A 22,192-nucleotide genomic window follows, 5' to 3' on the forward strand; every position below is an offset into this window, starting at 1 on the left:
GTGGATGTGCCGGAGGGCCAGTGTGGGCGCTGGGATCCATGGATGGCCTGCTTTGGGGGTTCAGGGCCTAAGCCCCTGGGAGGATGGACTGTCCTGGCTTTGGGGGTGAGGTCTCTGCTGAGGTTCTGCCTTCTGGACAGAGGCTGTTGAGTGTTCCCATTGTTTTTGGAAGCTTGTTCTGGCCTCCTGGTGAGAGGGAAAGCTATGACTCTCCGCCCTCCATGTCCCTGGAGTCTGCACGCCATCCCCCTTCCTGAAGCTGCGTGGAACTGTTCATCCTTCCAGCCCCTAAGCCTTTGCAGGAGCTGCTCCTTCCTGCCCTGCTTGTGCCTTTAGGGTGGGTCTGGGCCTTGAGATTTAGCATCAGCCTTGGGGCTTGTTGAAGACAAAGGTCTCTGGGCTCCAGAAGAAGCAGAGAGGGCTTAGGAAGGATGATCTGGCAGGCCACCTCCTTCAGGCAGGCCTCCTGGATTTACACAGCTCCAGCTGGGGCCACCTCTGACTCTAATTCTGTGCTCCCACATGAGTGAGTTCTACAAGACAGGGATCTGGGCCCTCCTCTGAGCTTCCCCAGGGCCCAGGACAGGGATAGGCAGTGGGGGAGTGGTTAGGGGGCATTGTCTCCAGGAAGAGGGGACTTGTAACTTTCCCTCTGCTTCTGTAGGATTGAAAACCTTTGACACCTTCTCCTCCCTAATTCCCAGAGGGCCTGGTGTCCACACAGCTCACATCCCTGGGCTTGGTTTCTTTCTGCTTCTCCACACACCCCTGGGAGGAAGGTGCTCCCACATGTTTGGGCCCAGCCACTGTGAGACAGCAGGCCACGTCCTTCACCTGTTTCTGTGTCCAGGATTCATTTTATTATTTTTTTCTTTCTTTTAAAAAATTTTTTTTTAATTGAAGTGCAGTCAGTTACAGTGTGTCAGTTTCTGGTGTACAGCACAAAGTCCCAGTCATGCATACACATACACATATTTGTTTTCATATCCTTTTTCATGAGAGGTTATTACAAGATATTGAATCTGTATTCCCTGTGCTGTGCAGAAGAAACTTTTTTTTTTTTTAAGGATTCATTTTCGAGGGCTGATGGAAATGCTGAGGTCCAAAAGCACGTTGATCTTGTAATAACCTTTAATGAAAACGAATATGAAAATGAATATATGTATGTGTATGCAGGATTGGGACATGATGCTGTACACCAGAAACTGGCACATTGTAATTGATGGTACTTCAATTACAACAAAATTTTTTTTAAAAAGCATGTTGATCGATGCCAAAGGCTGAAAATAAAACTTCAAAGTAAAATGAATAAGTTATTAAATGACTGCAAAATTTAACATTATATTGAAAATCTACAACTCAGTTCTCTGTCACTGTATTTAAATAAGAAGAAGTTAAAATCACAAGGAAAAAGTAATTTTTTATGAGGAAATCATTTTGCTTTTTAGCAGCGCTGCTGGCCTGGTGACTGAATACCCTGGTGGATAGATGTCCTGGGTGAGCTGCCTACGACTATGCTTCGACTCCTGTGCCCAGCTCAGAGGTGGTGGAAAGTGTGGAGACTGAGGGGGGCAGACAGCGGGCCTGCCCCAGGCAGTTAGGGCCAGTGCGAGCCTGCCATCTGGCCCTGATGGGCCCTGAGTCACTGGGTGCAAGAGTGAGGTGTGTTCTGCGCAGCCTGTGAGTGTAAACGGCCCTCAGGGCCCTGTGTCCTGCCCCAAATGCCTGTGACCTCCAAGTGCAGCCCTTGTGTGGCTTTCACCGTAATTTGTGGACATGTGCTCTGCCCTGTCATTCCCATAAGCTACGTGTCTTTGGCTGCCCTGGCACCCCACATGCTTTGCTTTGCCTGCATATGACATGTGTGTTTGAGGTTGTTTTGCTTTGACACAAGTGCTCACATGTGTTCCCCGCTGACCCGTGTGTAACCCATGTTTTCTGTGTCTTACCCTTCTGTGCCGGGTGGAGAGAGGCCTGGGCCATTTCCTTGGCCAGCCCCCTTTGTGGGAAATCTCCAGGGTCCAGGACTGGGTGGCTGCCACCCCCAGGGAGTGTAGTCAGCATCCCGGCCTGACCACCCACTGGCCTAGCCACCCACTGGCCTGTCCTTGGGCTGAGACTGCCTGTGAGCGGCCAGGTGTCTGCCTCTGGGCATCCTCTGCGCTGGCTTCATCCAGTGCGCCCTCACAGGAGATCTGTCCAGACCAGAACTCATACCCAGCCTCAGAGCAGCCTTCTAGCCCAGGCTTTTCCTCAGACTGAGGCCTGGGCTAGGAGGCAGCTGAAGGCCATTAGGAAACACAGCTTAGCTCAGTAAGCTGCCCCCAGGCAGCAGGGGCAGGAGGGACTGGGGTTGGCTGCTCAGACCTTGGGGAGCCAGCCTGGGGAGGCTGGGGGAGGGTGAGCCTCCCTGGGTTGCTGGGCTCCTGAGGTCAAGGCAATGGGGTTTCGATCTTCACCTGGAGAATGTGGTGCACGTGTGTGTCCCCTGGGTGTCTGAGTCTGCGATCTGTGTGTCTGCCTGCTCTCTCATGCCTGCTACCTGTGTGCCTCACATGCACCTAAGTGTGTCTGCATGTGTGTGGCCCATGATTTTGTGCATCCCTTCAAGTGTCTGCATTCCTGAGCATGTACTTTGACTGTGTGTTTATCCTTGTGCCTGTTTGGGCATCTTTGTGTGTGTCTGCAGTTATGTGAGTCTTTGTGTCCTGAGTGCCTTCTGTGGATGTGCCTCGTGTCTCCCCACGTGTCCCTGAGTCGACTGCAGTGAAGATGCAGAGATAAGTCCTGGGGGACAGCTTGGGATGCTGAGTCCTAGGGTATCTGCCTGCTCTGTCCTCTCTTGATTTGCCAGGTATCCTAGCGACGCTGCTGCCAGTTGCCTAGCAACAATGTCTCCATCCTTGGAGACAGATGCACAGAGCAGGGTCTGGGCTGTGTGGGCAGAGCCCACGTGCAGGAAGAACGACCCCTTGACTGGGTGGGGCTGGCGATTCAGCTCAGGGGTCACCCACTTGGCATGTGACCCCAGTGCTGGGAAGGAGGCAGCTCTCTGTTCAGCTGCATGGATGCTGGGGGCCCAGGCTGTAAGGGAATGAGGCTCAGATGTTGTTCTGGGGCAGAGATGTCCCTGGTGTGTCTCAAAGCGACAGAGAGACCTGGGTTTGAACCCAGTCTCTGCCACTTTGACATGTGGCTTCACAGCTGTGAGGCTTAATGATCTTGTTGGCGCTGAGGTGATGCTGATGGCAACGGTGAAGTGTAGTGGGGCTGGATGGGCTTATGCTCAGGATGGGCTTGGCACACAGTAGGCACGTGGGGCACACAGTGGGCACACGGAGTGCACAGGAGAGCCCAAGCATCCTGCTTGTTTACTGCGAGGCTCTGATCTGCTTAGGGCGGGCTGGGCAGGGGCCCTGCTGTGTGTCCACCCACCCGCTGGCCTGCTGTGGCTCAGCTTCCCTGGGGCCCAGCCGAGGGGCACTGCTCCGGGCACGGAATGCCAGCTCAGGCAGGTCTGAGTCCGTCCAAGGCTGCGTGTCTGTGTGTGAGATGTGGCTCCGGTCTGTCTCAGCCTGTCCTGTGTGTATCTCTCTGAGTCCCTGTCCCACGTCTTTGTGTGTTTCTGTGTGTCCCTGTGTGAGTGTCTGTGTCCACATGTCTGAGTCCCTGTGAGCATCTGTGTCCCTGTGTCCGGGCTCTGTGGGTCCAAGCCTGTCTCTGTTCTTCTCTAAGTGTGTGCCCTGGTCCTCGTGTGTGTCCGCATGCCGCCTGAGGACTGGCGCCCCGTCCCTGCTGCCCCCTCCTCCAGCCTGCTTGGCCCCTCCCCCTCTGGAGCTGCAGCCTCCTCCCCCTCCCCCGTGCACCAGGCTGCGGCGTCTGGCCTGGTGTCTACTGAGGAGGAGCAGCTGCCGCTGCAGCCGCAGTCCCCAGTCCCGTCAGACCCGGTGCTGAGTCGGGGAGGGGCTCCCCGGCCTGCTGGCCAGCCAGCCGTGGGTTCGGGTTCCCCGGTCTCCGCTCCCACGGAGGTGACTGAGGTAAGGCTGGAGCTGCTGGGGTGGGTGTGGAGGTGACCCAGGATGGGCTGCAGCGGCCGGGCAGGGCTGGGGAGGCACGGGGGGTTGCCGGGTGTCCTGGGTTCCAGGTGTTTCTGGGTATGCGTTGGTTGGTCCTTTTCGTGCCTGCATGTGCATGAGGGCAGGTTTGGGCATCCGTGTGTGTGTGTGTGTATGTATGTGCACGGCTGTGTGTCCACGAGTCCCCGTGGGTGGACACGTGTCCTGGTATGTGACTACATCTACACAGCCCATGTGGGAGCCTGCAAGCTGAAGGGGACTGTATCCCTGTGTGTGCACATATGCCTCTGTGTTTGTGTGTCTCTGTCTGGATATATGTATCTGCTTGTCTCCATGGCCCCAGCATGTGTGTGTGTACCTGTGTGTGCACAGGTATGCGCCTGTGTCCCTGTGCACGTGGCGGTCTGGGGGTGCGTGTGCCTCCGGGCCATGCACACTGAGCTTGGAGGCCGGGGCTGGTGGGTGTTGGGCACTGTGCTCACATGTCCCTGTGCCTTCCCAGGTACAGGTGGCTCTGCACGTCAAGCGGTGGCATGGAGTCCCTCTTCCCTGCCCCGTTCTGGGAGGTCCTCTACAGCAGCCACCTGCAGGGAAACCTGTCCCTCCTGAGCCCCAACCACAGCCTACTGCCCCCACACCTGCTGCTCAATACCAGCCACGGCGCCTTCCTGCCCCTCGGACTCAAGGTCACCATCGTGGGGCTCTACCTGGCTGTGTGCATCGGGGGGCTGCTGGGGAACTGTCTCGTCATGTACGTCATCCTCAGGTAGGCTGGCCCCCAGCTACAGGGGGAATGGAAGCAAGACACAGGGGCCATTCTGGGCAACCTGGCGCTGGGCAGGGTCAGGCCCGAAGCCCTGGCTGCTCAGCTCCTCAGGGTGGGGCACTTGGTTGGGGGAGGGGCCATCCTGTCCCAGATGGAGCGTCACCCTGACTGCTGACAGATGACGTTCAGTCTGAGCCGTGGGCCAGGCTCCCCGCCAAGCTGCCGCATGGTTATCTGACTGGTCCCACAGCGACCCCGAGAGGCAGCTCTTGTCAGTCTGTCCAGGGCTGGTGCCAGGGCAGGTCCCCTTCCCTCCAGCTCCAGGACTCGTGCTCTCTGCTAATAACCTGGGCTGATTCCAGCATTTGCTGTTGCTCAGAATAGGAGTGCTTGTGGGGTTGAGGAGGGCAGCCAGGCTGTTGGGGGGAACATTATAGGGGAGCAGTGTGGGTTAGTGTGGGGACACCTTGGGGGACAGAGGGGAGACAGCGTGGTAAGACAGCATGGGGAGAGAGTGGGGACATGCATGTGTGTGCAGGCATGTGCAGGTATGTGTGTGCACTATGTGAGCATGTGCATATTTGTGTGTACACAAATGTGTGCGTGCACACGTGTGAATGTGCACATGGATGTGTTCACACATGTGGGAGTGTGTGCACGTATGGGTGTGTACATACACGTGAGTGTGCACTGCACCTTGAACAGGCCTGTGTGTGCATGCATACAATGCATGGAGTATGTGCATGTTTGTACACATATATGAGTGTGTACACGAATGTGTGAGCATGAACACGTATGTGCGCACATGGGCACATGTGTTCATGCCCGTGTGTGCACTGTGGGCATGTAAGTGCGTACTGCACAGTGTACATATATGTGTGCATGTACACACGCACTTGTGTCTGTGTATGTGTCTGTACACGTGTGAGCATGCACTTGTCTGTGTGTATGTGTTGGTGTGTATTATGTATGTGTTTGGACAAGGGGCTGGAAGGAGCAGCTGCCGCTTCCCCAGTGCTGACCCCCAGGGGACTAGATTCATGTGCCCCTTTGTGGTTGGAGGGTGTGTTGTGGGTGAGAAACACAGCAACTGGGGGTGGTTCTGTTCATCCTTCCTGCTGTTAGAGCTTCTCTGTGTCTCTCTTCTGCCCTGGGGCATCAGAACTGGCAGGGTCACGTCTTGGATCAGAGCAGACAGGGAGGTGGTCTTGTCCACAAGTGGTCCCCAGAGAGCACAATACGCAGCAGCCGCTGGGACCACACTGGCCTGAGAGGCAGCACAGTGTATTCCGAGCCAGTGGACTGGGGTGGGCTGCCTCATGCACCAGAAACACCCAAGTTCCAAGCCCTGCTCTTGTTTAAAGACTGTTTTTTTTTTTTTTTTTTAAAGAGCAGTTTTAGGTTCACAGCAAAATTGAGGGGAAGGTACAGAGGTTTCCCATTTGCCGCCTGCCCCCCACCTTCCACAGTCTTCCCCATGATCAATCTTCCCACCAGAACAGGACATGTTTTACAGTTGATGAACCTACACTGACTGTCACAGCCACCCCAAGTCCATAGTTTACATCAGGGTTTCCTCTTGGTGTTGTACATTCTGTGGGTTTTGACAACTGTATAATGACACGTACCCACAATTACAACATCACACAGAGCAGTTTCACTGCCCTGAAGATCCCCTGTGCTCTGCCTGCGCACACTTCCCCACCTCCCAGGCCCTGGCAAACAGTGATCTTTTTTCTGTCTGCATAATTTTGCCTTTTCCAGAATGTCATGTAGTTGGAGTCACACAATCTAGCCTTTTCAGGCTGGCTTCTCTCACTTAGTTAAATTTTTTTTTATCGTTGAGTAATAGTCCATTTTCTGGATGGAAAGTTTATCCATCCACCTACTGGAGGACATCTTGGTTGTTGCCGGGTTTTGGCAATAAAGCTGCTGTAAACATCTCTGTGCAGATTTTTATGTGGCTATAAGTTTTTAACTCCTTTGGGTAAATACCAAGGAGTATGATTGCTGGATCTTTTGGTAAGAGTCTATTTTGTAAGAAACTGGCAAACTGTCTTCCATAGTGGCTGCACCATTTTGCATTCCCACTAGTCATGGATGGCAGTTGCTTGCTGCTCCCCCTCCTCACCAGTGTTTGGTGCTGTCAGGGTTCTGGATTTTGGCCATTCTAGTAAGTGTGTAGTGGTGTCTCGTTGTTGTTTTCATTTGCGTTTCCCCGATGCTGCATGATGTGGAGCATCTTTTCATGTACTTACTTGCCGTCTCTGTATCTTCTTTGGTGATGGGTCTGTTAAGGTCTTTGGCCCATTTTTAACCAGGCTGTTTGTTTCCTTGTTGAGTAGTAGGAGTTCTTCGTGTGTTCTAGGTGGCAGTCCTGTGTCCGATGTGTGTTTGGCAAATCTCTTCTCCCATCTGTGGCTGGTCTTCTGGTTCTCTTGAGCCACTCACTCTGCTTTTTGCTCGCTCTACGGCCCTGAGAAGGCCACTTAGATCCTCTGAGCTTGAGTGTCCTCCTACATGGAATGGGGATCAAAATAGCGTTTTTGAAATCTTAAATGAGATAAAATCCAAGTGAAGAGCTTGGCACAGGTATCTGCCACTGTCACCGCCATTGTTACTGGGTCATAATTAAGACCTCTTTGTGCTTATTCTTAGTCCCTCCCTAAGAGGCAGAACTAAATTGTAGATTCCTTCCTGGCAGCTTAATTGACATGGAATACTGTCATCTCTAGCACTGCCACTGCCATCACCACCACCACCACCACCTTCATCATCATTATCACTATCACCATCACCACCACCTTCATAACCACCAACAATCACCACCACTACCGTCACCACCTCCACCATCACCACCACCTCCATCATCATCACCACCACCATCTCCATCATCACCACAACAGTCACCACCGCCACTATCATCATCACCTCCACCATCGTCACCACTGCCTCCACTGTCACCATCACCACCACCGCCACTTCCACCGTCATCACAACCACCACTACCATCATCACCTCCACCATCACCACCACCTCCACCACCACCATCACCACTACCCACCACCTTCATCATCATCATCATCACTATCACCACCACCTTCATAACCACCACCATCACTACTACCGCCATCTCCACCATCATCACAACAATCACCGCCTCCACCATCACCACCACCTCCACCACCACGATCACCCACATTCATCATCATCATCATCATCATCATCATCACTATCACCATCACCTTCATAACCACCATCACCACCACCTCCATCATCATCACCACCACCATCTCCATCATCACCACCACCTCCACCACCACGATCACCCACATTCATCATCATCATCATCATCATCATCATCACTATCACCATCACCTTCATAACCACCATCACCACCACCTCCATCATCATCACCACCACCATCTCCATCATCACCACAACAGTCACCACCACCACTACCATCATCACCTCCACCATTGTCACCACTGCCTCTGCCACCACCATCACCACCATCTCCACCATCATCACCACCACCATGTCCACCTCCACCACCACCTGCAACACTGTCACCACCAAAACTACCACCATCGCCAACATTATCATCCCTGCCATGACCACTGCCATCACTGCCACCACCTGTTACCTCCACCATTACCACCACCACTGTCAGTACCAACACTCGCCACCACCACCATCACAACTAACAATCCAACAAATATTTATTAAGCACCCACAATTTCCCCAGCCCTGTTTCAGGTTCTTAGACACAATCAGACACCATCAGCACCCGTCCCATCCCTGTCACCACTTCCTGTCTCCATTGGTAGATAGCAGTGAGGACTGGTTTGCTGTGCTCTTACAGATTCTGGAGCCCTTGGGAACCTCTAGCAGTGGTAGGGACAGCATTTTGGTCCATAAAGGGTCTTAACAGATATTTGAAAGGGAGGAGGGCAGGTTCTTTTGTCTTATGAGCCCTGCCTCTTTGCTTCCATGCAGGGTCAGGCATATGTTCTGCTACCCGCCATACCCATCTTTTCCAAGGCAGACCAGTCTTTAGGTTTTGAACCCTTTTGTGTGTCCCAGAAGTACCTGAAGAATTTTTTAAAATGTTTGCCTTCAGGCTCCATGTCCTTGGGCTGGGACCAGGAGCCTACATATTAATGAGGGGTCAGAGTGGGTGCCCCCGTGATGGCCTTTGCTGGAGGCCCAGCAGGGTGGCCACATGAAGCCTTCCTCCTCCCTGTCCTCTGCAGACACACCAAGATGAAGACAGCTACCAACATTTACATTTTTAATCTGGCCCTGGCGGACACTTTGGTGCTGCTGACCCTGCCCTTCCAGGGCACAGATGTCCTCCTGGGCTTCTGGCCATTTGGGAACGCCCTGTGCAAGACAGTCATCGCCATCGACTACTACAACATGTTCACCAGCACCTTCACGCTGACCGCCATGAGCGTGGACCGCTATGTAGCCATCTGCCACCCCATCCGCGCCCTTGATGTCCGGACGTCCAGCAAGGCACAGGCAGTCAATGTGGCCATCTGGGCCCTGGCCTCTGTTGTTGGCGTTCCCGTGGCCATCATGGGCTCAGCTCAGGTTGAGGATGAAGGTCAGTGGTGGCCCCTTCCATGGTGCCATGCTCCCCTGGCTCCCTGGCCACCTGCCCTGACCCTGCTTCTCTCCCTGCAGAGATCGAGTGTCTGGTGGAGATGCCCACCCCGCAGGACTACTGGGGCCCCGTGTTCGCTGTCTGCATCTTCCTCTTCTCCTTCATCATCCCTGTGCTCATCATCTCTGTCTGCTACAGCCTCATGATCCGGCGGCTCCGCGGCGTCCGCCTGCTCTCAGGCTCCCGGGAGAAGGACCGGAACCTGCGGCGCATCACGCGACTGGTGCTGGTGGTGGTGGCTGTGTTCGTGGGCTGCTGGACTCCTGTCCAGGTCTTCGTATTGGTCCAGGGGCTGGGCGTTCAGCCAGGCAGTGAGACTGCAGTGGCCATCCTGCGTTTCTGCACGGCCCTGGGCTATGTCAACAGCTGCCTCAATCCCATCCTCTATGCCTTCCTGGATGAAAACTTCAAGGCCTGCTTCCGCAAGTTCTGCTGTGCCCCTGCCCTGCGCCGGGAGACGCAGGTGTCAGATCGTGTGCGCAGCATTGCCAAGGACGTGGCCCTCGCCTGCAAGACCTCGGAGACAGTGCCGCGGCCTGCATGACTAGGCGTGGACCTGCCCATGGTGCCTGTCAGCCCACAGAGCCCGTCAACACCCAACACGGAGCTCACCCAGGTCACTGCTCTCTAGGCTGACACATGACCTGAGCATCACCAGCCTCCGTGGGCTTCCCTGTGGCCTCAGAGGGTCTGCTGACACCATGGGACAGGTTAGAACATTGTGCCCCTGCGGCCCAGGTCATACTGAAGCTGCCCTCCCAGTGCAGGGTGGGGAGGGGGTGCAAGGACTCACCTGTGAGCACATGGGTCCAGAGCCATGCTGACACTCTGAAGCTTTGTGGACTCTTCTGGCCTCTCCCTTGCTGCCCTTGGCTCTGGTGGGCACACACCTGGCATTGTGACAGCAGCTGTGCAGTCCCATGTGCTGCATGCCGTCATCATGGAGCCCTGTGGCATCTCCTCGAGGCAGCTGGATGAGCTTGGCACTGCCTGGAGAGCCCAGCAGACATCTCTGGGCTGTGAGACTCACCCTGAGAGTGGCACTCCCTTCAGAGGATTGTCAGTGAGCCTGTTTCCTCCAGGAGGACAACAACCCATTGCACTGCAGATGTGGCCATTCAGGTGTGTGAGGTGGCCAGGAGGACCTGGGGGGCTGCATGACCACTGCAGCCCACTTCATCATGTGTGAAGCAGCCCCATGTGTGTGATGTGGGGAGGGCTTTGTCGTGCCCCGTCTAGGGGTGCCTGTGTCCCCCTCGGGCTCCTCCTCCCAGTCCTCCTTCTAGACTTCCATCAGAGGTTCTGTAGCTGGCAGGACTCTGTGCCCTGTTTGGGTCCCAGTGGCCTTGGAAGGTGGCAGTTGGGACAGGTGCTGCTTTGCATCCCCAATTACTTTTACAAGCCTCCAGGTGTCTGTGTGGGTGGCCTGAGCTTTCTGCTGCCAGGACTTGTCTAAAACTCCAAATCACAGGATGGTTTCATGGGGAGAGCAGGTATGAGAGGTGGGGTCTGGCAGGTTCTGCTTGAGCAAGGCTACAGGGACCATCTGGGCTGGGGGACCCTAGGCTGGGGGTGTTGTTCTGTTGTGGCCACCCAGAGAGGCCCCCTCCCAGTCTGCAGACAGAAGCTGAAGGTTGGTGACTTGGCAAACATGCTTTCTGCAGACGAACTATTAAAGCACCTGCAACACTGGAGACACCATTCTGCCTCCACTTGTAAGCTGAGCCGCAGACCCCGGCCAGGTGACCTCAGCACCTTTAGAGAACAGGAGGCACTGACTCTGGACTGGCCTCTCCTGCTCTGGGGAGCCCTGGCCCTGTGGGATTGGTCCGGGGGAGGACGGGGCTCTCTCTGTGCTGCCTGCAGCCAGAGGCTCTGAGGACCAGAGCTGCCATGGCTGTGGCATTTTCGTGCCAAAGTTGAAAGATTTGTGACTCTGTGCCAGTGAAGCACGTGTCTTCTTGTATCTGTGCATGTGAAGCGTGTCATTTCCCCTGCATGTAACCAACCCTGAATCTGTCTCCAGGGGTCCTGATGCAGGGCCCATAATAAACCCCTGCACACCGGCCAGGGCACTCCGCCCATAATGGGTGTTTCCTTGGGGGGATGTTGGGGTAACCTCTCTGGGATGAGCATGTGGGCTGTAGGTTGACTTATCCTCCCATCTGCTCTGTGCTCCTCACCTGACCAGGCTCTGTCTTTGGCAGATGGTCCCCCCGGGAGGCTCCCACTTTGGGAAGCAGTCAACCTGGCCGTGATGTGCTGGGGAGCTGTCGCCTTTCTGTAGCAGAGTTTCTCCCCAAACATCAAACACTGCACAGCCTGCCCTTGCAGCTGGAGGTTCTCACCGATCCAGTGGGCCGGTGCTCCCCCATGGCGGGTCATGAATTTTCTTCACCCCGTTTAGTCTTAGCAGACTGCCCCGCCTCCAGCTCTTTTCTGCCTCCTTGAGCCTATCCAAGGGACGTTTGATGACAGATGAACAGAACAGCCTCCTTTGGCGGCCCTGGGATTCAGATGTCCTCCTGGCTCCTGTGTGGGACAAGTTCTGCCCGGGGTTGAACCTGGGGCAGACGACCCTGTCAGAGAGGGGCTTTGGGTGGGGTAGGGGGTAAAGGGAGTGGGCTTGGTCTCAGTGTTTGGGCACAGGCAGATGGGCCAACGTCCGGTTTCATGTACGTTTTAATGACAAGCAAATTGTTAACCCAAACAATTTAGCATCAAGGGAAGGCCGGGGTGGGGGGCACTCAGTGGCAGTTAGCATGGGGGGGCGCTCAGGGCACGGTGAGGTCCTGGCGGAGAAGGCGGCTCAGAGTGGTTTCCTGGAGGTTGTGATGATCCCACCGACCAGGCCGACCCCACAGCGAGTGTCTGCGCTCGTCTCTGTCCAGGCTGGGCTGAGGGGCCGGCCAGCAACCCGGGGACCTCGGAAGCAGGACCACGGCTCGCTCCCTCTCCGCATCTGCGCGCGGATCCCACGGTTCCCGCCTCCGGCCCCGCCCCTCCCCCGCCCCTCCAGGCCCCGCCCTCGCCTCCGTCCTCGCCCCTAGCCCCCTGCCCCGCCCCCACCAGCTGGGTTGGGTCAAGTTCCCCGGCTTCTCTGATCCTCGGTTTCCTCTCTTGAGCGAAAGGGACACTGAACCTCCCTTGCGGGGTTGCTGGGGAAGGCCGGGCGATGGGAAGGGGTCAGCGGATCCCTCGGCCTCAGGGAAACTGCCGGCTCACCTGCGCTTTGGACTTTGCCCACCAGGGGCGCTGTGGCCCGCGGGAGACCCCGCCCAGGGGCCGCGCTGGGCGGTGCTGGGCGGTGCTGGGCCCGGGTCCGGGGCAATGTCCGTGAGATTTGGGGACTGGAAGTAGAGCGCCAGCTCTCCCTGGGAGCAGGAGCCCAGAGCAAGGAGACACTCGCTGCCCGCTCCCCACCCCGTGTCTGGAAGTCACGGTGAAGGCGGGGCATTTTCCTCGGGGTCTGCAACTCACTAGGGCAGGATCCTGGTGAGGCTTCGCCTCTCTCCTCCATCTTGGCTCCCTCACCCTTGGGGTTTTGCGGGGGTACCCGCCCTCTCGGATGTCGGGGTGGGCGGGGGTCTGTGCCTCATCTGCCTCGGTGTTCCCAGTGCAAGACTGCTAGGCTACTGATGGGGCAGCAGCCACCCCGCGGAATAAAGGGTGTGGGGTCTAATGAGGAGCCTTGGTCGGCACCTTCTGTGCTGTAGGGATGTTCTGCTGGGGCCAGATGGCACACTGGGGACCGGGTGGGAGACTTGCCCTGGCGCGGCGCCCCTCCTCCGGCGTTCCCGGAGGCGTCTCGGCCCCCGCCGCTCGGCGCCTGCTCGCGCCGCGTTTGCACCGCGCGCATTTACACCTCGCTGCGCTGGGCCCGCTGCGGGCGTAGCTGGGGTGTGGGAGTCGCAACTTCCCCTCTCAAGGAGCTCTCAGGGCACAGGATGAGCGCTGACAGGGTAATTATGGCTGCTGTTGGGAGAGGTGTGACTGCTGCGCGGCAGGAACAGCCAGTTCTTCCTGGGAGAGAAGCAGGTGCAGGTGGGGGTTTAAGTGCCCACAGCCCCTGAGTGTGGGCTGGCCTTGGGGGCTGCTTCTGAGGAGCAGGCTGTGGCCGAGTGGCTTCAGAGATAGGCCTTGAGAGGTGTTGAGGCTCCCCTGCTCTCTGTCCGATGCTGCCCTGGGGACCTGTGCTCTGTCCTGCAGACGCCCAAGCAGCCCTGTGGACAGTCCACGGGGTGAGGAGCTGAGGCCTGCTGCCAGTGGCCATGTGGTGGACCGGCTTCTCCAGCCCCAGTCCAGCCTTCAGGTGACTGAGGCCTTGGCCGGGGTCCTGACTGAAATCTTACAGAGACCCTGTGCCAGAGGCAGCGGAGAGTTGCTCTAAGATTCCTGACGGACAGGAGTTGGGAGATAGGAAATGTCGTTCTGAGCTCTGAGTTGGGGGGAAATTTGTTATACTGCAGTAGCTTGCTAATAGGTGGTTGTTGGGAAGATAACAGGATGGAGGTAGTGTCTGAGTTGTTTCAGGCTGAAAGCGAGGAGGGAGAGTGATATGGGCCTGAGCCATTGGGTAGGGGAGGCGGCCATGCGCCCTGGGGGCCACCTCACCTGGTGGGAAAAGGTGGGTCCTGCTTGTCATCTGGACAGACTGGCTAGAACCGTGTCACAAGGACTGAAACCATCCAGGGGCCCCGTAAGCTTAGAAGGGTTACTGGATGCTGGGCAGGTGGCTCACGGGACAGCACAGCTGGAGCTCCGGGTGTGGAAGCCACTGGGAGCCATGGGGCCAAGAGCAGGGGGCCTGGCAGAGCCCCACCAAGGTGGTCTTCAGGGGCCTGACCCTTGCCCCTCCCAAGTGGCAGAAAGCGGTCTCTGAGCAGCCGGCATCTCAGTGCCCTGCCCAACCCCTGGAGGCCTGGCGTGGAGGCCCTGCCATCTGAGTCTAGGCCCCAGGCCACACAGAAGCCAGGGAGGAAGGGGTCCAGATGCCAGCCTGTAGAGTGACAGATGCTTCCTCTAGACTGTGGGGGTCCAGAGGTCCTGGCAGAAGGGCCCTGGGTCCTAAAGCAGGACATGGGGCCACAGGCAACGGCTTGGTGGGACAAGGGGGCATGGGCCTCCTCACTCAAGGAGCCAGGAGGGGATGTGGGCACAGGCCTCCTGGCAAAACATCACCTGAGTTTCGGCCGTGAGAGTGCACTTCGTGGCCTCAGTGGATGGGCGTCTTTGGCATTTCAGTGGCGCCTGCCTTTGCTGCCCCAGGGGTCCCACTTTTGTCACCTCCCAGTCCTGTGTCAGGAGGAACCCAAGGGACCCTGATGGTAGGATGCAGAGCCGGCCCCAGGGCGAGACCACAGCTCAGGCTTCTCTCCTCCAGACCGCGGACGTCAGGGAGGATGAAGAAGGAGCTGACCAGGGAGGTGGTCTGTCTGTCCCTCTGTGGCTGCATATGGCCAGGATGTCTTGGTGCTGGATCTTCTGTCTGGGTCTGCAGGCGGCATGGGGGGCCAGGACCTGAATCCCCGCAGCTGACCACCCAGGGGCTGTCCAGGGGGCAGAGACATGTGTTAAGTCCATGTCATCTCTGCAGGTCCAATGGCCAACTTTCGTGAGTCTTTATCTCTCTGCCTAGAGAAGACAGTGACAGGATGTGAACAAGTGGGATATTCCTTGAACAGGAGAGTGCTTTTCACGAAGTCTGGGCCATGGCAGGAGGGGTGCTCACGGCCCTGGGCACCGGAACATGGCACGGAGGTTCTTTCGAAAGGTGTTGTCCAGGAAGGCGTAGAGGAAGGGGTTGAGGCAGGAGCTGGCATAGCTGAGGCTGGTGATGACGTAGGAGACAGTGATGACCAGTGGTGTCTGGGGCAGGTCTGTGGCCAGGGCCACGACAGAGGCCAGGTGGAAGGGCGCCCAGCAGAGCAGGCCCACAGCCAGCACGGCCAGGACCAGGATGGTCACCTTCCTCCTGGCCTTGCCTAGAGCTTTGGCCCCAGAGTGGAGCCGCAGGGCTCGCAGCCGCCGCAGCAGGTCCACATAGAGCACACAGAGGGTGCACATGGGCACCGCGAAGCCAAGGACCAGCGTATAGATGCGGCTCGCCTGGAACCAGGCGCGCTCTGGCCGTGGGAAGCTCAGCCCGCAGCTCGTGACCTGCAGCTCGTTGCTGTAGACGCCGGCAAAGGTGAAGAAAGGCAGCACTGCCACGGTGACGCCCAGCCAGACGCACAGGCTGGTGATCTTCGCCCCCCGGAGGGTGCGCCGGGGCACGCGGCGGGAGCGCGCCGTGGCCAGCACCACCAGGTAGCGGTCCACGCTCATGGCAGCCAGGAAGTAGACGCTGGAGAAGATGTTGCAGTGGTCGATGGCCAGCACCAGCTTGCAGAGCAGCTCCCCGAAGGGCCAGCGCTGCAGCACATGCTCGGTGATATTGGCTGGCAGGACCAGTGTGAAGAGCCCGTCGGCGACGGCCAGGTTCAGGATGAACACGTGCGTCACGGTCTTCATCTTGGGCGCCCGTAGGATCACACAGATGACAATCGTGTTGCCCATCAGCCCCACAGCACAGATGACAGAGTACACTACTGGCAGGAGCACGTAGAGGGCCGGCAGGGGCTCTGGGAAGGTGATGTTGTGTCTGGTGCCATTGTCCCAAGAGAGGCTGGCGCCTGGCATGCCTGCGAAGGGGGAGGCTCTGCTGTCCAGACCCTCCGGCCCACTGGCTTCCATTGTGAGTTGGGGCTGTTACTAAGTTGTGCCCTGGGCTGGTGAGAGGTGCTTCAGAGCCGGGGATCTGGGCAGGGGCCTCCTTGGGCTGGATTCTGAGAAAGAAACAACCAGAAACTTTGGGATCTGGCTGTCAGCTTAGAACAGCAGCTGCCTCAAGTTCTCTGGCAGAGGCTTAGGTCACTTTGCCAGGGTCAGGGACGCATGGAGTCTCTCTCCATCCATCCCTGTCCAGTGACCAGAGAGAGCCTGGTGGAGTGCATGGGGGCCTCCTCCAGGGCAGCATTTTTGACTGGTCAGTTTCCTTCCCCCGGCCCCCCTCCATCTGCAGAGAGCATCTGCTGACCTCCCTTCAGGGAAGGGAGGGCTTAGATTCCTCCCCCCAGCCCCTGTCCCGGCCACACCCCAGAGCACAAGCTACAGAAAGTTAAGACAGCCCTTTCGAAAATGCACCTTCCAGCATATCCCCGCCCACCTTGGAAACCCGGAGTCCTGGAGAGGTGCCCTCCCAGTCACACAGCAGACCCTCTGTGTGTGGCTACCTGCTGTTTCCCTCACTGACCTGTCTGGAGACACGTGACCAGAAGTTGGTGGCCTTGGTGGGCATGTGGCGGTGGCCAGATCAGGCAGTGGCAGGGGTGGAGGTGTGGCCTCCACCGACAGGCCCCCTCCAATCCGCTCTCAACCCCCTGGGGGCCTTCTAGGACCTGCTCGCCAGCCAGCAGCTCTGCAGCTCAGCGGGAACTGGCTTCCCCCCCAAGGTCTCCAGCCTGGTGGCAGCGCTATTGCCCGTGAGGGAGGGAGGGAGGCGGGTCCCACTGGCTGACGTGGAGTGGAGCCGGGAGGAAGGGGGCGGGAGCTGAGGCGGCGCTGCAGTCATCCCCAGGGCTGCTGCCGAGCTCACTTGCCTGGCTAGACTCTCCAGTGGGCAGCCCTGGTGCGTGTCTGTGCGTGAGTGTGCCTGTGTTGGGAGGCATGCAGTGCAGGGGCCTCTGGGTGAGCCCGGGCTAGGGGGCAGCCTGCGGGCTCCACTGAACACATTTGGGCCTCTGTCCGTGGGTCTCTATGGACCTGGGCACACTTATCTGCGTGTGTGGGTTTCTTGGAGGACCTTGTGAGTGTGCATGCGTGTGCATGTGTGTGTTCCCGTGTACACGTGTATGCACACGTGTCTGCGTGCAGTTTCTTTGGTGAGCTCTGTACCTCTGTCTGGGGGGGATCTGTGCAGCTCCCTGTCTGGGTGTGGTGGTCGGGGTCTCTGTATGCCTTCATGTGGATTCAGAACCTGTGGCCCACATACAAGCCAACTTCTTCTTTTTTGTTTTTCTGAAAGAGGAGCTCGTACATGTAAAAACTCACACAAGTGGTGGAAGACCCTCCCTTGGTCCCGCTGCCACTGCGATCTCCAAGAACTCTGCGCTGGTGGTGAGAACGCATTTCACTCTGCACTCAGTCTCCACTTTCCTGCCCAGCTCCGCGTTTTCTCGGTCTACTGGACACACATGACTTATTTAACCCCAGTGGGTGGACGGCTGGGCTGTCTCTGGCTGGGCTGTCTCTGGCTGTGCTTTTGCAGGTGACGCTGCAGCTAGTGACAGTGTCTGGCGCCCTTTTCGGGCAGCAACTCAGGTGGACTTCCAGGTCAGAGGGTCTGTGTGCTTCCAGCCTGGGGAGACGTGGCTGTTCACTGCCCACAGGGTGTCGAGGCTGTCATTGCCCTCACAGGCCTGCTTCCTTCACTAGAGTTGTGGTCCCTCTGCCTGTGGCCTGGGCCAGGACAGGAGCCCGGGCACTTTCCCAGGCACCCTGAAGTCACCAGGCCTAAGGCTGCGTCCAGGGGCGCTGGCCTCCCCTTCTGTGGGCCCAGAGGTGGGTGTGGCCTGCTGGCTCTGGGAGGCTGAGGGCTGTGAGCCTTGGCCTGGAGCTCCAGCTACCCACCAGGGCTGAGCCTTCATCCAGTGGGCCTCCCCCAGGAGTGACCCTCCACGCCCCTGGTTCCCCAAGAACTCCATGCCTTCAAGTGGTCTTTATACACAGGCTTTCATTTCTGGTGTGTGTGGGGCACTGCGGCCAGGACTTCCCTGGGGACCTTCACTGTCCCCTAGGAGCACCGCAGACCTTGTAGATTTGAATGAGGAAATTCTTGATGAGAAGCAGGGTGACTGGCTGGGCACTGCTCTCCTGGTCTTGCTTCTGAGAACCCTTGGGCCTGGGAGGGAGGGAGCCGCCCTTTGGTCTGGATGGGGCAGGTTCTGGACTGGTCATTGGTGCCCCAGGCTGAGGCCCAGCGAGGCCAGGGGATGGGCAGTCAGGGAGTGTTAGGAGAGGCCCCTGAATTTAGGGCTGAATTTCGTGATTTGGGGGTTTTTCAGGGGTGGGAGGGGTGCTGGGTCAGTTCACAGGTCCTGGACCCCAGAGACAGGACAGAGAGCAGATGAAGTCTGGTGTACGGGCTGCCTGTCCCCCTTGATCGTGCAACCTGCATGTGGACAGGCTTGTGGGCCGGGCTGGGCTGGGGAGGGAATGGCTGACCACAGCCAGGTGCTGGACCTGTAGGGAGTGGCCCAGGCCTCCTGTCACTCAGCTGTGTCCCGAGTGTGGGGCAGGGCTTACCCCTCTGGGCCTGGTTGTGGGCCTCCCGGGGGATGGATGCTGGGGAGGGTTCCCATATCCTGAGCATCTTGGCGGGGGGGGGGGGGGCGGGCCAGAGCTCTGTCTGCCCGCCAGCCAGCACGTAACTGACTAGTCCCCCCTGAACACGGGCCTGGGGTGGGGGCTCTTTGCCCTTAGGCCCCTCCTGCCCTTTGTCCCAGCGCGGCAGGACACCAGATGCCACCCCCAGACTTTCTGCAGACCTGGCTGCTCTAGGAGGTCTCCCCTCAAGCCCCCGGGGGGGCAGGCACAGCAGAATTACAAGACCCCTCGAGGGCATTTTCCACCTTGGCCCTGGCTTCCTCTGAGGCAAACTGAGTCTGGGGCCCCCCTCACCCCGCAGTGTCAGACTGGGAAGTCTCATCTCTGCTGTTCCTAGTCTGTCCTGAGGACTGCGTGGCTCCCTGCCCAGCCTGTCACATCGAAGTGGAGAGAGGAGGGGGGCCCAGGGCAGCAGGGCTCAGGGGGCTGAGGAGGGGCTGACGCCAGGCCTGCAGGTGTGGGGATCCGCAGATGCCCCTCGCTCACCTCGTCATCCGCCCTTGGGGCAGCAGGGCGCTTTGTCTGCCCATGGGTCAGGCATTGTGTGAATGTTGCTCTGTGGAGAGCAGTTCCATTTTCAGGTTTGCAATCAGCCCATGAGGACTTTCAGGCTGTGGAGCGGGTGGTGGAGGGGAGGGGCTGGGGTGGGGTGCAGCATGTGAGTCTGCGTGGCCTGAGTGTGCATTCACGGGCTGTCTCGTGCAGTGCTCGCTGTGGGGAGAAGCAGATCCCAGCAGCCCAGTGAGCCCCCCGTCCCCAGGTGGTGACTGGCCCTGCCCAGGGGGCTGGCAGGCAGTGAGAGCCAGGACCCAGACTGTAAGGCATGAGCAAGCAAGAGTGACAGTTGTGTCATTCACCTGGCTTGGCACCACCTTCTAGCTGACCCTGACAATTGTCACACACACACACACACATGCACACCATACACGCAGACACAGGCAGACACACAGACACTGCAGATGCATACAGTTAGACACACACTTACCCGGACACACGTGCACACACTCAGGCTGGCGAGCCTTGCTCGCTCACCTGTGTGCCTCTGTGTGTGTTTGGCCACCTCAGCTCCGTCAGGCTGGCCTGATGCAGGGGGCAGGCTCTCTGCCCTGCAGGCTGGATTCCAGGCCTGCCCACTGTCCCGCTCTCCGGGCGCACTCGTTCAGAGGACAGGCCCAGCAGGGTAAGTGCCTGGGCCCCGGCTGCCGCTAAGTGGGTAGCTGGGAGGCTTAGCTTGCTGCATAGAGGCAGGCGATTCAGGTCCCATCTCCAGGGAAGCAGAACGAGAACTGTATTTGTAAAACCAAGAGGGGCCTTTTCAGATGTGTCAATTCAGGACTCCTGGCCCTGCCTGTAGGTCCCCAGCCACCTCTCTCTCCGTTAGCACTGGTGGGCACCAAGCCCTCCCTGGGGGAGGTCATGGCTTGGGGGTTCCTGATGTTTTCTGACCTCCCTGTGCTCAGGGTGGGTGGGAGGGGCCTGGGGCAGCCAGACTGGGGTCCCACTGGGGCCTCCGCTCAACCATCTGGCAAATATCCTAGCCCTGAGCCCAGGGTCATTCATCTGCCCTGCAGGTGTCTGTCCAGGAACAGAGTGGTGAACAGGGAGGGGAAAACGCCTGCTTTCCTGGGGCCGACCTTTCAGTGGGGGAGGTAGTAAACAAGGTAACGAAGTACCACGTGCAGTGTGCAATTTATCCAGAGATGAGGAGTGCCTGGGAGAGGGCAGAGACAACCCGTAGTCCTCGCCGAGAAGGACACTTGTGCTGAAACCACAGAGGTAGGAGAGGCCTTGTGAGTGTGTGGGGGCCAAGAGCCTCAGGGGAGGGAGGGGCCTCCAGGGGGAGCTGGTCCACCCTTCCCAGGACACTGTCTCTGGCTTTCCTGAGAGTTTTGAGGAGGGGAGGATGGGTCTGCCATGTCCTCAGACTGTGGGTCTGTGGGGTGAGGGGTGGGGGAGCAGGGAGGCTGGGAGAGGCCTTCACTGGAACCCTGACATTGGGGTCTGTAGGGGCAGGAAGGTCGGAGGTCAGGATGGTGTCAGAGTCCAGCTGGCCAAGGGCAGCACCAACCCCGTCCGAGGCCTTTGGGATGCAGAGATCTGAGGGGCAGCCTGGGGCTTGAGGCTGGTTGCTCTGAGGCCTGCCCTGCCCATGTGCCCCCTCCCGCGTGCCTGCTAAGAGGCAGAGAGCAGAGGAGGCACATGTCTTCCCCAGGCGCCCAGCCCTTCTCAGCCTGGGAGTGTTAAGCCAATGTCCAGAGAGCTCACTGCCTCCCCTCCCACAGAAACAGGAGGGGTGGGGAGTAAGGCTGGCCACCTGGTGGTAGCCGCTGTCCCTTCCTTCCTGTCCAGGCGCCAACAACCAGGAACAGGACCTACAGAGGGCTTCACTGAGGAGGTGTCCCTGCCCTCAGCGCTGGGCATGTCTCCTGGGTGGGCTTAGTGCGCGGGGAGTATTTGTGGACAGGGCCCCTGTGGTGGCTCAGGTGCCTCTGTCTCCAGTGAGACGGGTCACAGACATGTCTGGGAGTGTGGACACACATTGGGTGGGGGTGTATGTGCCCTGACACCCTCCACCTCCACCTGGAGCGGCCTAGGAGGAGATGGGCCCAGGGAAGAAGCGTCTTTCGCCCGGTGTCCTGGTCAGGCCACGAATTCTCACTGAAGGTGGGTGGACAGGCCAGGCTGACTCGTGCTCAGGTCAGGAGAAGAGGCCAGGCCTCCCAGTGGCCCCGGGGTGGGCACTGATTGCCCCTCATGAGGGCCTCATGGCCACAGCTCCGCTGGTTTCTGGGCCCAGGGAGCCAGGCCTTCTCCACAGGCCCAGAGGGTCTTTCTGCTTGTTGACCTTGAACCAAGAGCTCTGTTTGTGGCATGGGGAGGGAGACCGAGCTGGCAGCTGGTAGGGCCAGGAGGATGGGTCCTGCTGGGCCAGGGGTCTCTGGCCTGCTTGTTCCCTCCCCTCTTTCTGCCTGCCCGGCACCAGCCCCGCCAGAACCTGCCGCAGAACCTGGGGTTGCACACACGTCCTCACCGCAGACGTGGACCTCAGCGCCCCGTCCTCAGCCCCCCGTCCTCAGCCCGACACTTTCATGAACTTCCCATTACTTCCAGGTTGTGCACGGCGGTGTCCTGACTGCCGCTTTTAGGTCCATCTGAGGTGGGGAGGGGCTGTCCAGGCTGCTCACTGAGAGCCTGGGCCTCGGCAGGGAAGGCTAGGCACAGGCCAGGGGCTGTCTCTGGCTGGAGGGCCTG

General features: G+C 58.4%; 2 protein-coding genes across 3 annotated transcripts; one reads left to right on the forward strand and one right to left on the reverse strand.

Moving 5' to 3' along the window:
- Nucleotides 1-1,325: 1,325 nt before the first annotated feature.
- OPRL1 (opioid related nociceptin receptor 1) lies at nucleotides 1,326-11,565 on the forward strand. Of its 2 annotated transcripts, XM_010954302.3 has the most exons (4): nucleotides 1,326-4,037; nucleotides 4,579-4,842; nucleotides 9,099-9,454; nucleotides 9,535-11,565. In XM_010954302.3, the coding sequence occupies exons 2-4, from the start codon at nucleotides 4,610-4,612 to the stop codon at nucleotides 10,056-10,058; spliced, it is 1,113 nt and encodes a 370-aa protein (XP_010952604.1). In that variant the 5' UTR covers nucleotides 1,326-4,037; nucleotides 4,579-4,609; the 3' UTR covers nucleotides 10,059-11,565. The 2 variants fall into 2 exon arrangements, with proteins under 2 accessions (XP_010952604.1, XP_010952602.2); XM_010954300.3 differs by lacking the exon at nucleotides 1,326-4,037 and having other exon boundaries at nucleotides 4,127-4,842.
- A 3,676-nt stretch (nucleotides 11,566-15,241) lies between these two features.
- On the reverse strand, nucleotides 15,242-16,249 carry NPBWR2 (neuropeptides B and W receptor 2). Its single transcript, XM_010954362.1, has one exon. The coding sequence runs from the start codon at nucleotides 16,247-16,249 to the stop codon at nucleotides 15,242-15,244; it is 1,008 nt and encodes a 335-aa protein (XP_010952664.1).
- Between the last annotated feature and the right edge of the window lie 5,943 nt (nucleotides 16,250-22,192).

Source organism: Camelus bactrianus, chromosome 19, assembly GCF_048773025.1.
Source record: "Camelus bactrianus isolate YW-2024 breed Bactrian camel chromosome 19, ASM4877302v1, whole genome shotgun sequence".
Lineage (NCBI taxonomy): Eukaryota > Metazoa > Chordata > Mammalia > Artiodactyla > Camelidae > Camelus > Camelus bactrianus.

Coding starts and splice junctions, on each gene's coding strand:
- NPBWR2 (XM_010954362.1), bottom strand. CDS start 16,249: ATGGAAGCCAGTGGGCCGGAGGGTCTGGACAGCAGAGCCTCCCCCTTC.
- OPRL1 (XM_010954300.3), top strand. CDS start 4,559: ATGTCCCTGTGCCTTCCCAGGTACAGGTGGCTCTGCACGTCAAGCGGT. Junction 4,843..9,098: donor GTCATGTACGTCATCCTCAG/GTAGGCTGGCCC, acceptor TGTCCTCTGCAG/ACACACCAAGATGAAGACAG. Junction 9,455..9,534: donor AGCTCAGGTTGAGGATGAAG/GTCAGTGGTGGC, acceptor CTCTCCCTGCAG/AGATCGAGTGTCTGGTGGAG.